Below are 15250 nucleotides of genomic sequence, written 5' to 3' on the forward strand. Positions count from 1 at the left end.
ATGGCAAACACAGAAGGGAAGAATCAAACATCCATCACAGAATTCGTCCTCCTGGGATTCAGGGATCTTCCTGAACTGCTGGCCCTACTCTTCCTGCTGTTTCTAGCGATCTACATTGTGACCTTGGCTGGGAACATCCTCATTGTTGTGCTAGTTGTGGCTGATCGGCACTTTCACATCCCCATGTACTTCTTCCTGGGGAACTTGTCCTGCTTGGAGACCTGCTACACCTCCACCCTCCTGCCCAGGGTTCTGGCCAGTTTCCTGACAGGGGACAATACCATTTCTGTTAGTGGTTGTATGACACAATTTTATTTTGTTAGTTTCTTTGCTGCTGCAGAATGCTATCTGCTAGCAGTGATGTCATATGATCGGTACTTGGCGATATGCAAACCGCTCCATTATGCAGCCCTCATGAATACCAGGTTCTGCCTGCAGTTAGCAGCTGGATCTTGGATAAATGGATTTCTGGCTGTTATCATAGTAATATTTCTTATGTTACAATTAACTTTCTGTGGCCCCAATGAAATTGATCATTTCTACTGTGAATCCACAGAAATGTTAAATCTCTACTGCAATGGCACCAACCAGATAGAGCTTGTCATTACCATCCTGGCTGCTATATTCACTCTGCCTCCATTTGTATTAACCATGATGTCCTACGTGTGTATCATCTTCACCATCCTGAGAATCCCTTCCACCACCGGGAGGCAAAAGGCATTTTCTACCTGCTCCTCTCACCTCATCGTGGTGACCATTTTCTATGGGACCCTGATCATTGTGTATCTGCTACCAAAAACCAACACACTAAGAGACCTAAACAAAGTGTTCTCTGTCTGCTACACAATTCTGACACCTATGGCCAATCCCTTCATATACAGCCTGAGAAACAAAGAGGTGAAAGAGGCCCTGAGAAAAATTGTCAGTAAATGTGTAGATTTTACAAGAAATTAGAAATCACAAGGTTTTTATTTCTTACTGTATTAAGGGGAAATGGTGAGATGCAGAGCTGGCTTATTGTTTTATAGAACCAGATTCTGGGTGGTCCCTAGTTCTGGCTAGGCCTTTGGGAATGTGCTGCTATAATATTTGAGGATGTGCAAATATATGAAATGTGAGATCAGTCAATACCAGGATCTTTATATTCAAAATAAAATTGAACTGTATTACACTTGGTTCGAGTTAGGCAATTCCATACACTAAGCTCAAGTAAGAATATAAAATAAAAGAACAATTTACACTGGGATTATCAAAGGATCCTAAGGGGGTTAGGGATCTAAATTTCAGTGGGGTTGTGTTACCTAACTCCACTAGGTCCCTTGACAATCCCGGCTGAATGACAAAATATTTGAAAGGATACATTGATTTTGGGTGCCTCAGCCACTGGGGACCCCCACTTGAGACACCAAGATTTTTCAGAGCGCACAGAATTTTCATAACCTGTTGTGTGTTCAAATGGGGTGGGGGGTGGGAAATGATCCGTTCAAGTCATTCTATCTAGGTATGTGAGGTGGCCCTCACCAACATTAACAATGGGACACCTCAAGAAAGAAGAGCTTGTCGATATGGAAAGAAATTATCTGAATTTGAAGAAATGTGGGCCCTGTTTCCAGATACTTTTGGATAAAAAATGCTGAAGTAATGCCTGACTTCCATTCCTCTGGACCTCTCTGCTTTCTCCCTCCCACTTCCTGCCCCCGTTCCCCAACTTCATTTTTTTTTGCCAGTTTGTGTCTTTTTAAAAAATTGTTGTTACCCCCTCCCTTGCAGGCAAGGTTCGTCTGATTTTCTATTGCCTAGTCTTGTAGTTTTGACAAGTTGCAAAGTTGCATAATTGCATATTTTTTTTAGCTAGCCTGTAAAATGTGCGGTGTCGGGCAACATGTATGAGCTGTAACAATTGTTTGTTTCTTCATGAAAATTTTAAAAAAATGAATCACAAAAATAAAATGACAGGACACCTCACAATCACTGCCGGAAGGTAGGAAATTCACATCTCCGTATAACAGAGGCACAGGGTAGATTACGGGGCATGCCCAAATCCACACAGAAAGTCTGTGGTTGAGCAGGGAATTGAATGCAGATGTCCCGCATCATGCTCCAGGTTCTATCACTACACCATCAGGGTAACACCTCCCCGTTCTCATTAGTTAACCTCCTGTGCTTTCTACAGGCCATGAACTACTGACCTCACAAGCAGAGGGTGAGGATTGAGAAACAGGCATTTATTCACTGTAAGAGCCATTGGATGGCAAACAAGGCAACTGATGACAAAGGGGATGCTGTACTGTTTAATGGCTACCCCGGTAGAGGGTGAGGGATGGGAAAGTGGCAGGTATCCTGTCCTATGGGCACTACGGGGCAGCAGTAATTCTCTAAAATTGCAGCTTTTATGAATATTGACAAAGCAATATTATTGTCATTATTCCTTTGTATTATGGCCAGGCTGTAACAGGACCATCCAGAAACCTGGCCCTGGCCCCATTGTGCTGTGCAATGTACAGACGCAGAGTCAGAGAGTCTTAGGCTTTGTCTACACTAGCACTTTTGTTGGTAAAACTTTTGTCAGTCAGGGGTGTGAAAAATTTACAGTTGGGCTAAGTAAGAAAAATGCTGTTTGAGAACTAATTAGAGTTTGATTTAGGGCTATTTACTCTGTACATTGTGATGTGATGCTGACTTTGAGTTTTCGTGGTTACAAAGCTTTAACAGTTTGAATCTCAGCAGCTACTGTCATTAAAAAACTCTCTGACCCTCCTCATAATTTCCCACAACTGTGAAAATTTAAATCAATACAAATAATAAAAAACGTTTAAAAATAAACATCAATATTATCCAGTTCTACCAAGCCTAGAGACAACACAGAAACAGAAGAAAGAGAGTCAAAGCCTCACAATGTCACAGAAGAGCCAGGCCTTTTTGTTTTTAATTCTGATTACTGCTTTGGGGTGGGGTTTAGTTAGGAAGGATTTGGCTAAATGAAAAGAAGTGAGGGCAGATATGCTGAGGAGAGAGGATTGGGGGCACAGAGAAGGGCAAGAGGTGGAAGCCGTGAAGAAGGAAGATATGAAGGATGTTCTACTGGTTAGGGCATCAGTCTAGCATTTGGGATTAGAACTGGATAAAATGTTTCATTTTAAACAGTTTATTCACCTAAAAATACAGTTTTTGTTGACTGAAACTATCTGACATGAACTTGCCTAATACTTTCGGGAGTGAGAGGGCTGGATTCACAAAGAGACTTAGGGCTTGTTCACAAAATGGCTGGAGGAGAAGAAAGCAGCAGAGGTCTGTGTTTTAGACAACGGTTGCAACACTCACCTGCAATGCTGGAGACCCAGCTTCAAGTTCCTGTGCTGGAGCAGGAATTTAAATGCAAGCCTCCCGCCTCTGAGGGGAGTGCCCTAAACCCCGGGCCATAGAGTGTTCAGTGGTGGATCTCTTTCAGCCTTGCTGTTGAAGCTGTTCCACTTTGCATAAAATACCTCAATAGGCATTAACTCAGGGAGCAAACATGAGAATGACTGTACAGCCCAGTGGTCGGAGCATGCAGCTGGGAGATAGAAGACCTTGACTCAAGTCCCTGCAACAATGAACATGTCATTGTTGATACAAAGTGGGACAGCTTCAACAGAAGAGTCTGAGAGACACCCCCCCGAGCAGCCTGTCGCTAGGGTTAGGGCACTCACCAGGACTGGGATTAGTATCTGGGTCTCGCACATCCCAGGCTAGAACTCAAACCACTGGGCCAAAGGTCATAAAGGCAAGCTGGGCCCCATTCTCCACTGCCCATTTTCTGAATGGAACCTAAAGATCCTTGTGAATCGACCCTTTTAAAAATGCCTGGAAGTCAAATGTTTCCAGTTGAGTGACGTGGTATTTTTAACCCAAAGTGGATTTTCTGTTGCATTTTGGTTTGTTGAAAATTCCAGATTTGGTTCAACCTGCAGCAATTGTCTTTTCTGATTTTTTGGAACTGCCACAGAATCCAAAAATCAGCTGTTTGTTCAGTTCTACTTGGGGTACCTGTGTTCCAGTCCCGCCTCCATCAGAGATCCCCTGTTTGACCATGGACATTTCTATGCTTCAGTTTCCCAGCTGTACAATGGAGAAAACAGGCATTCCGTACCTCACAGGCGTGTTGTGAGGATCTATACATTATAGACTGTGGGTCACCCAGCTACTATGGCAAAGGGGGTCAGATAAGTATCTTTGGGAGAGGCAGGGCTGTCTCATGACCAGGATCCTGAACACACCAAGAGGAGCTGAGATTACTCACCCACATAGCTAGTCTCTGATACTGGACTCATGCCTCTAAATAGGCTATTACTGAACTGACCACTAGGTGGAAGTGGAGCAGAAAGGAGAGGGATGGAATGCCGCAGTGATGGAGATGAAGAGAGACACTCAGGGAGGGGCCGTCTCGCAAGGACTAATGAGAGCTGGACCCTGCCTGCTCAGGTCTCACTCAGCATTGATGGCAGAGGTGGGGAAAGTGATCAGATTTAGCTGAGCCTGACCTAAACGCAGATCTTTTGCGACTTAAGTTGATGCTGTCGGGCTTGTCTATATGAGGAGTGTGACCAGCATACTTATACAGGGACAGTTACACCAGTGTAACGCCCCATCGGGACACCCTTATTCTGGATGAAGCTGGCTTTTCCCCAGTGTAGCTGGCGTCGCTTTCAAAGCAAAATGAGCTGAACCAGAAAATGGGGCTCGGAGTCCAGAATAAGGGTTTCCACATGGGGAGTTTTGCCAGTATTGTGACAGTGGTGTATTTGTACTGGCATTATCCCCCATGTAGACGAGCCTGTAGGGTCCCCAGCTGAAGCTGGCTTATGGTGGAAGATCCTTGCTCCGTGCACCTGGTCTTGTCCCAGTAAATCGCTGGTGGACTATATGACTGGGCTGCCCTGGGAGTGAATGCACCGGGAGGCCCAGGCTGCGATTACCGTTTGGGCTAGAAGACTCTCCCCGGGAGGAGAGAACTTTGGGCCAAGCAGGCTGATTTCACCAGCCCTGGTGTTTGTGCCGTCTGTGTCGCAAACCCAGCGGCAGCTCCCTGCACTCGGTGGTGGGAAATGCCCCTCAAAAGTAGCATCAGGGGAGACACAACCTTCTCCCTCAGAGGATACAAATCTGAGGAGGCGAGTGTGCTCTGTCAATAGAGAGAGGAGACCATTCTCCAAGGGAGATCTCAGCAACTGCTTGTCTCTTCAGGGCCACGTGAGTCTCTTTACTGAGAGAACCCAATTTCTGGAGAGAAGTGAGAGAGAAGAACCTGACTCCTGGTCATCAACACTGAGAGATCCAAGCTCACCTACTGGAGGCTGAATATCCTGCTGCTGCTGCCAGGCACCGAGACTGAACCTGTCTGTCAGGGGATACCACTAAAGGGTTAATAGGGATACTGCCTGCCTGCTCAGCTGGGACTGAACAGTGGCCCCCCCAACAGCTGCAGAGATAAAAGGGCTGCTCAGCCAATAGGTAAGTTAGCTGCTAGAGAGACTGAAGGACTGCTGAGAGGAGTCCCTTTTGCTTCAGCAACAGATTGGTAAGAAGCTACCTAGGCAATCGGGTTGCTCTCTCTCTCTCTCTCTCTCGCTCTGCTAAATGATCACTAGAATTGATTGGAAAATGGAAAACCAGTTTCATTAAAAATGTTGACATTTGAAAGTTACTTCCATTAATCAGGAAGAAGTTTGCATTTTTTAAAATCTTTTGGTGATTTTGTTTTTAAACTGTGGTGTGCTAGAAAATATATAGCGTCACTTCCCCTTGCTCTTTTCCATCCTTTATTCCTTTTTCTTTTTGTCACTTGGTAACTTTCTGTCAAGGTTCCTCCCCCACTCTGAACTCTAGGCTACAGATGTGGGGACCTGCATGAAAACCTCCTAAGCTTACTTTTACCAGCTTAGGTTAAAACTTCCCCAAGGTACAAACTATTTTACCCTTTGCCCTTGGACTTCCATAGCCACCACCAAACGTTTATCTGGGTTTATTTTACTAGGAAAGCGTTGTTTGGAAACATCTTCCCCCCCAAAAAAGCCTCCCAACCTTTGCACTCCACTTCCTGGGGAAGATTTGGTAAAAATCCTCACCAATTTGCATAGGTGACCACAGACCCAAACCCTTGGATCTTAAGAACAATGAAAAAAAAAGCATTCAGTTCTTGAAAAGAAGAATTTTAATAAAAGTAACAATAAAAAGAATCACCTCTGTAAAATCAGGATGGTAAATACCTTACAGGGTAATTAGATTCAAAACATAGAGAATCCCTCTAGGCAAAACCTTAAATTACAAAAAGACACACAGACAGAAATATTCATTCTATTCAGCACAGCTTAATTTCTCAGCCATTTAAAGAAATCATAATCTAACGCATATCTAGCTAGATTACTTATTAAATTCTAAGACTCCATTCCTGTTCTGTCCCCGGCAAAAGCATCACACAGACAAACTCTGTCTCTCCCTCCTTCCAGCTTTTGAAAGTATCTTGTCTCCTCATTGATCATTTTGGTCAGGTGCCAGCGAGGTTATCCTAGCTTCTTAACCCTTTACAGGTGAAAGGGTTTTTCCTCTGGCCAGGAGGGATTATAAAGGTGTTTACCCTTCCCTTTATATTTATGACACTTTCCAAAACTTCCTCAAACTTTGAAAAATTATCATGTGGTAAAGTAACAGGCTTTCATTTTTCCTTTTATCTCTCTGTAACTCTTTCAAAATTGTGGGGGGAAGAACTAGGAATTGTGAACAAACTTTAGACATGATAGTTGGCATGTTTTCTGAATCCTGTAAGCTTCTATCCCTTGTAAATGTATAACTTTGCTAGTGGAGATTTTAATGGATATTTTTATCATGCTGTTTCAGAATCTCACTAAGCAGTTTGAATCAACAATATCTATTGGTAGAGAATTTGAAAAGTTAATCCCTGATTGTGGCAACCAGGGTTCAGACACCTCAAGGAGAGAATAGAAACTTTAAAAACAAGCAGTTAAACCAACTGATTGCATATTGTGGTGTTGTACATAAAAATATGTTGAGTAAGGTTGTTGATAAAATCTTGTAATGCTCTAAACGTAATCACTGAGATATGTATACAGACTGTGGTTATGAGTATGCATATAGGTTCTGAGCACAGGTTATTACAATTTCAGCTCCACCTTGCAGTGGCCATTCTGGTAGAGAGGGGCTGCCCACCCCTCCCCAGATGAGACTAGCTCAAAGCACCTGGCATTGTACAACCCAGGAAAAGACAAATGGTGGACCCTTACACTTAAGGGGAAAACACTGAGACATCCTGGTGATCAAGTAGAGGGCATTTTCCCTGCTCTGACTAACCATGAACCACCCTAGTCTGAGACCAAGCCGTGGGGAGAACAATCTGAAAATCTTGTTGAAGGGGTTTCAAGTGAAATCTCTCCAGTAACTGAGGGACAGTCACTTGGTGGGTGCTGTCTGTGACATGCTGAATCCCCCTAAAGTTATGGAATATGCTGGGAAAGTCTTTTATTAGAAAAGGGATTTTTTATCTAATTTGACATTTTAAAGGTTGATGTTGCATCTCTGTTTTTTCTGCATGGCTTGTATAGGTTTGTTTCCCTTGTTATTTCATCTATGTGTAAGCAGAGTCAGGATGAGCTCCACCCTGACATCTGGTGGTGAGATGTGGCAAGTTGTGGAGAAGAACTTCAGGGGCTGATCTCCTTTGCGTAGGCACACCCACCCTGCCTAAAATGAGGCCATAGCTGCCCAAATGGTCACTTTGGCTGCTGTGGGATCCCCAGTTTCTCTGTTATTGGGGCAGGAAGAATAAATTGTTGTTACCCTGATTATGGGAATCAAGGACAGTGGAACAGTACTTGGCCTTTTGTTATGGTGGAGGGACTCACCATCCACTAAGCAGCACTCGCTAGGCAAGGATCATGGGTTCCAAAACCCAGTGAATAGCAAGAGGCTGGGGTCAGGTATTAATATTTAGTAGTATGGGCCCCCTGGTGAGGGCCTTACATGCTAATTGCACTTCTTCCTCTCTCCAGTGTGGAATATCAGAGCTAATGTTGATTCCATTAGGAGTCTACTTCCAAGCTGATGAACTGAATTCACTTTGGGCTAATGGTGCACCAGCCCTGAGGCTCCCCTACTACAAGCTGAAATCACAAAAGAGCTAAACTGACTAAGAGCTGAAATCACTGAGCGTTGTGTTAAGTGCGGGGGAGCCTGAAGATACATTGTAGAGCAGTTTGTGGGATGGCTGGAGTGGCTTGTGGACCGGCTGGTGGAGCAGTTCATGGGACGGCAGGAGCCGCTTGAGGGAAGCGGAGTGGAGCAGTTCGTGGGGCGGCTGGTGGAGTGGAGCGGCTTGTGGAGCGGAGCAGAGTTAAGCCATATGGAGCTGCGGGGCAGTCAGCTTCAGATCATGTAAGGTGCCCCTTACCTCTTCCCCTGCCCCCGCCCCCAACTCCACCCAGGTTGGGATGTAAAATTCTGCAGATAAACTTTCGAACTCTGGGGCTGCCCTGATCAGGGACAGAGACTTCTGGGTCGATGGACTTTTTGGACTTTGGGTGATTTTTGGGTTGCTTGGGAAAGGGAAAGGACACGCCCCAATTTGCTTGGGGTGGGTTTTTTGCTCATGGGTTGTGTTATGAATCCTGTTTGTGGTGTTTCCCCAACTTAATGCCACATTGTTTCCCTCCTTTATTAAAAGGCTTTTGCTACACTCAGACTCTGTGTTTGCGAGAGGGGAAGTATTGCCTCTTGGAGGCGCCCAGCGGGGGTGGTATACATTTGTCTCAGGTCACTGGGTGGGGGCTCGAGCCGGTTTTGCATTGAGTTATTGGAATGGATCCCCTAGATATTGAACCCGGCCCTTGTTGCTGCCAACTCTGACGGGCAGAAGGGTTACATATGAATCCACAATTTTTCTATTAAATAAATCTCATGTTTATTTTTACCCCAGCAGGGGTCTCTGTTGTGCAAATTGAGGAAAGCTTAGCTATTAAGAAGGGGGAAAGGTGCCCCTTAATCTCTGGGTTTGCGGGTGTCATTTAAGGGGGCTTACCCTGCAAGGCTGATGGTAGCCAGGACGAGAGCTTTATTCTTATGGGCTGGCTACTGGGGTCAGGGCTCTGCCAGAGCTGGCAAAGCATTAAGGCACCCAAGGTTGCAGGGCAGGCAGGGACAGAACCCCTGACTGGTCTGCGTGATCCCCAAAGTGTCACCATGATGCTCACATAACAGCATAAAAACTGATCTGCATGGTACAGCACAAATGAAATCGAACAAATGCCTGCCTAAAAAGGCTTTGGCGTTCCAGTTTTGGACTGGAAAAAACAGTCAAGGAGGCTGGTTTCTGCTGGGGACGAGTCCAAAACAAACCAATGTTCAGCTGTTTGTCCCTTCTGGCCTTGGAGTCTGACTTCAGCTTGGCTCTCCCACATCCTAGGGAGGCTATAGAGTCACGTTCATACTCCATTCCCGGCGCAATGACTATCTGTTGCCATTCATAATGATGACAATGAATACTCATCGGGCTAGGAAAACTGGGTGAATAACTCTATGGCCTCCTACTTCATCATTAGCCTACATTGTATGAATCCCACCACCTCAGCTTGGGTCCTCAACCCAGCATTTGGGCTGTGACCTCAAGGAGAGGAAGCATTTGAATCAATAGATTAAAGTTTAACAAACGTCATTCTCATTGTACTGTAGAGTTTATCGCTTCCCCCAGATACATCCTATGGCAGACACAGAACAGGGAAATCAAATGTCCATCACAAAATTCATGCTCATGGGATTTGGGAATATCCCCAAACTGCGGGTTTTTCTCTTCCTGCTGTTTCTAGCAATCTACTTTGTGATCCTGGCCGGGAACATCCTCATCATTGTGCTGGTTGTGGATGATCAGCACCTTCACACCCTCATGTACTTCTTCCTGGGGAATCTGTCCTGCTTGGAGACCTGCTACACCTCCACCATCCTGCCCTGGATGCTGGCCAGTTTCCTGACTGGGGACAGAACTATTTCTGTCAGTGGTTGCCTCACAATATTATTTGTTTGGTTTCTTTGGAGCGACAGAATGTTCTGTCTTAGCTGCAATGTCTTATGACCGGTATTTAGTAATATGCAAACCACTGCATTATGCAGCCCTTATGAATGGCAGTTTATGCCTCCGGCTAGCAGCTGGTTCTTGGATGTGTGGATTTTTGACTATTCCCATAATAGTAATTCTTGAGTTAGAATTTACTTTCTGTGGTCCCAATGAAATTGATAACTTTTTCTGTGAATCTACACAAATAATAAATCCGTGCTGCAATGACACCTACCAGATGGAGCTTGTTGTTACCATCCTGGCAGCTTTATTCACTATGCCCCCCTTTGCATTAACCCTGACATCCTACATGTGCATCATCACCACCACCCTGTGAATCCCTTCCACCACTGGGAGGCAAAAGGCATTTTCTACCTGCTCCTCTCACCTCATCATGGTGACCATTCACTGTGTATCTGCTACCAAAAACAAACACACTGAGAGACCTGAACAAAGCGTTCTTTGTCTGCTACACAATTCTGATTCCTGTGGCCAATCCCTTCATATACAGCCTGAGAAACCACAAGGTCAAGGAAGCCCTGAAAAAACTGTCAGTAAGTGTCTAGATTTTATGAGAATTCAGAAACTTTAATCCCTTAAGGCAAAATGGTGTAATACTCATGCTATGTGGACCTTATTTCTCAATCAATTTTTGGTGATATGCGCTTATAACATTTTGAGGATGTGCAAAGTTTTGAAAGTATAAGAGGAATCAATACCAGGACTGTTGGAATAAAACTGAGCTGTATTTTACTTGCTGAATGTGGGTAGATATCTCGATTAATTCCATACACTAAAATAACTTAGGGCTAGATCTACGAAGGGACTTTGGTGTTGCAACGAGTAAGTTTTAATGCCATGCCAGCCAGTGGGAACCTCAGCCCTGAGTTCGCAGCCAGGCTCCCTATACGGTGCATGGGGAGAAGTAGGCAGCTAAGAAAGGGATCCCCAGAGATCAGCATGCGGAGCAAGGAGCTGCCTCACCTAGCCAAGAGGAAAAATCAGTTAGAGTGTTGCCTAAGCCCCATCTCTCCCATGGAGTTAGACACTGCCTCTGCTTGGGATTTTCAGCTGGGAACCCCAAGGTGGGAGGGGTGAACCCACCAGGCTGTTGGAGACTCAGGTTCAGTCCCCCCGACTAATACAGAGCAGGGATATGACTGTGGGTTCCCCCACCCCAGGCGAATGTCCTAGCCACTGGACGGCAGAGTCCTCCTCTGGCCCAATGCATGTTTAATTAGTTTTACACAGTGGAACAATGTCCTCAGGAGACTCTGAGGGAGCCCCAGACCTGATTGCCCTCCATGCCAGTGCATGGGGACTCACCCAAGAAGAGGAGAAACCCAAGTTTAAATGGCTCCTCTTCGGGGGGGGGGAGGGAATTGGACCTGTCTCCCCCACGTCCTGGCTGAATGCCCTAGCCACTGGGATCAGGGTTATAATGGAGGCTTCATGTCCCCCAGACACTTTGGTTGGGGATAGGCATGCTGGGAACATGCCTACCGGATTGAGCCCTGCGGGTGAGACAGGCAGGGCCATGTCTAGCTTGAGGCTCCTGTGGGGGTGAGGTCTGAGATGAGTGCCTAGACTGAGGGGGCTGTGCATATGTTCACTGGCAGAGACTGGCTGCTACAGGCCTTTAGTGGCAGAGATTTAGCCACCTATGACATCAGGTGTCAGCTGAGCTGGGGTTTTGAGGCTCTCAGTGGTGCCTAAATGCTGGCCCTAGGCACCTGAGTCCCTTTGTGGACCTAGCTCTGAAAACCCAACTTCCGAAGTGACAGATGCTCTTCGGCCCATGGCCTCTCAATGAGATTTGTGTTCCTGTGTCACCCAGGTTGCTTGAGGCCAGATGTACTTAAAGGTATTGAGGTGCCTAGTGGGATTTTCAAAAGCATCCAGGTGCAGAACATGCCAAAAATGGGTTTAGGCCCCAAGATGCTGCTGAAAGTCCTATTGGCGTCTAAATACATTTTAAAATGTATCAGTGAAATCCTCGCTGATCTTAAGCACAAAAAAGAAGCTTACAAGAAGTGGAAGACTGGACAAATGACCAGGGAAGATGATAAAAATATTGCTCGGGCATGTAGGAGTGAAATCAGGAAGGCGCAATCACACCTGGAGTTGCAGCTAGCAAGAGATGTTAAGAGTAACAAGAAGGGTTTCTTCAGGTATATTAGCAACAAGAAGAAAGTCAAGGAAAGTGTGGGCCCTTACTGAATGAGGGAGGCAACCTAGTGACAGAGGATGTGGAAAAAGCTAATGTACTCAATGCTTTTTTTGCCTCTGTCTTCACGAACAAGGTCAGCTCCCAGACTACTGCACTAGGCAGCACAGCATGGGGAGGAGGTGACCAGCCCTCTGTGGAGAAAGAAGTGGTTCGGGACTATTTAGAAAAGCTGGACGTGCACAAGTCCATGGGGCCGGATGTGCTGCATCCGAAAGTGCTAAAGGAATTGGCGGATGTGATTGCAGAGCCATTGGCCATTATCTTTGAAAACTCATGGCGATCGGGGGAGGTCCCGGAAGACTGGAAAAAGGCTAATGTAGTGCCAATCTTTAAAAAAGGGAAGAAGGAGCATCCGGGAAACTACAGGCCAGTCAGCCTCACCTCAGTCCCTGGAAAAATCATGGAGCAGGTCCCCAAGGAATCAATTCTGAAGCACTTAAAGGAGAGGAAAGTGATCAGGAACAGTCAGCATGGTTTCACCAAGGGCAAGTCATGCCTGACTAATCTAATTGCCTTCTATGACGAGATAACTGGTTCTGTGGATGAAGGGAAAGCAGTGGACATGTTCCTTGATTTTAGCAAAGCTTTTGACACGGTCTCCCACAGTATTCTTGCCAGCAATTTAAAGAAGTATGGGCTGGAAGAATGGACTATAAGGTGGGTAGAAAGTTGGCTAGATTGTCGAGCTCAACGGGTAGTGATCAATGGCTCCATATCTACTTGGCAGCTGGTATCAAGTGGAGTGCCCCAAGGGTCGGTCCTGGGGCCGGTTTTGTTCAATATCTTCATAAATGATCTGGAGAATCGTGTGGACTGCACCCTCAGCAAGTTTGCAGATGACACTAAATTGAGAGGAGAGGTAGATACGCTGGAGGGTAGAGATAGGAGGGTAGAGATAGGATCCAGAGGGACCTAGAGAAATTGGAGGATTGAGCCAAAAGAAATCTGATGAGGTTCAACAAGGACAAGTGCAGAGTCCTGCACTTAGGACGGAAGAATCCCATGCACCACTACAGACTAGGGACCGAATGGCTCGGCAGCAGTTCTGCAGAAAAGGACCTAGGGGTTACAGTGGACGAGAAGCTGGATATGAGTCAACAGTGTGCCCTTGTTGCCAAGAAGGCCAATGGCATTTTGGGATGTATAAGTAGGGCCATTGCCAGCAGATCGAGGGACGTGATTGTTCCCCTCTATTCAACATTGGTGAGGCCTCATCTGGAGTACTGTGTCCAGTTTTGGGCCCCACACTACAAGAAGGATGTGGAAAAATTGGAAAGAGTCCAGCGGAGGGCAACAAAAATGATTAGGGGACTGGAACACATGAGTTATGAGGAGAGGCTGAGGGAACTGGGATTGTTTAGTCTACGGAAGAGAAGAATGAGGGGGGATTTGATAGCTGCTTTCAACTACCTGAAAGGGGGTTCCAAGGAGGATGGATCTAGACTGTTCTCAGTGGTAGAAGAGGACAGAACAAGGAGTAATGGTCTCAAGTTGCAGTGGGGAAGGTTTAGGTTGGATATTAGGAAAAACTTTTTCACTAGGAGGGTGGTGAAACACTGGAATGCGTTACCTATGGAGGTGGTGGAATCTCCTTCCTTAGAAGTTTTTAAGGTCAGGCTTGACAAAGCCCTGACTGGGATGATTTGATTGGGGATTGGTCCTGCTTTGAGCAGGGGGTTGGACTAGATGACCTCCTAAGGTCCCTTCCAACCCTGATATTCTATGATTCTATGAAAGTCTGGCCCTTGGGCACTTCTGAAAATTTTACTCCTGGTCTTTAACCTCTCCGATGAGAGCGGAGGTAATCATTACGTTTACAGCTTGGTGGCCCATATGAGACCGGGACCTCTGCCAACTGGCCAAGGGCACAGAGTGTGCATAGTTTCATAGGGATCCCCTGGGTTGGATATCTGCACAAGAGCTCACCAGAGGGTGGCATGTGAGGTCTGTACTGACAGCCAATATCACATGGATTGTCATAACTCCTTAAGAATTATCGAGCCAAACATTTCACAAGGATTATGTATCTATACTGAAAATACCATTTTGGGATTAAGCCAGGTGACCAGGAGGTGACACACCTCCAGAAATACTTCCTAACTGTAAGAATGGTGGGACAACGGAACAGACGCCTAGGGAGGTTGTGGAAGCTCCTTTACTAGAGGTTTTCAAAAGGAGGCTGGAGAGCCAGCTGTCTTGTATGGTTTAGACAAAACAAATCCTGCATCTTGGCAGGCGGTTAGACTAGATGACCCTTGTGGTCCCTTTTAACCCTATAGTTTTATACCTCTGAGATATCAGGATGCTTTTCTCCCTGTCCGGCCATTTGTATATTGTACGCCTCACCGTGGAGGCCTCTTTACAGAATGAGCCTGGTGCAAGTTAAGAGATTGCAAAATCAGAGAGAAACAAAACAGCAGGGGGTGTTGAGAGTCCTTCACCTAGGAGACAAGTTAACCGTGTTTGTCTTATGAAAGGAGGGTCACCACTAGCCTGGCTATAAAGCACAGCAAGGATTTTGGGGGAGCAATACTCTACTAGACACACGTATCTTGTTAACTAAGTTTGGGCTCTAGAATACATGTTATGATTTTATTTTATTAAGGTAACCATTTGTTTCCAGTACTTGCTACTACTGGAATCTCTAAGCTTTGCTAAATAAACTTCTATTTGTTTTCACTATAAACATATGTAAGAGCTGTGTGTTAAGCAGAGCGGTGATCCGAGATAGAATGGTTAAGCTAAGGTTTTCTGGTTCTTTGGAAGCAGCAGATCTGTGAATATGGCAAGTGTCCAGTGGATCAGGGGCTGGTCACTCCAGGGGGATGCTCTGAGGCCTTGAGCATTGGTATGTGCCTAACGCTAACTGTAAAGTAACAGCAGGGCCTGCATAAGCCTAGAGAGGAGTGCTTGTCGCCCAGGGC

At 45.8% G+C, this 15250-nt stretch overlaps 1 protein-coding gene across 1 annotated transcript; it reads left to right on the forward strand.

Moving 5' to 3' along the window:
• Positions 1-954, forward strand: LOC311530286 (olfactory receptor 10A7-like; the record flags this gene model as incomplete). The annotated part of the gene is made up of 1 exon (XM_084646738.1): positions 1-954. The coding sequence occupies one exon, from the start codon at positions 1-3 to the stop codon at positions 952-954; it is 954 nt and encodes a 317-aa protein (XP_084502864.1).
• Between the last annotated feature and the right edge of the window lie 14296 nt (positions 955-15250).

The sequence above is a fragment of the Lepidochelys olivacea genome, assembly GCF_965140295.1.
Source record: "Lepidochelys olivacea isolate rLepOli2 genome assembly, chromosome: 14".
NCBI lineage: Eukaryota > Metazoa > Chordata > Testudines > Cheloniidae > Lepidochelys > Lepidochelys olivacea.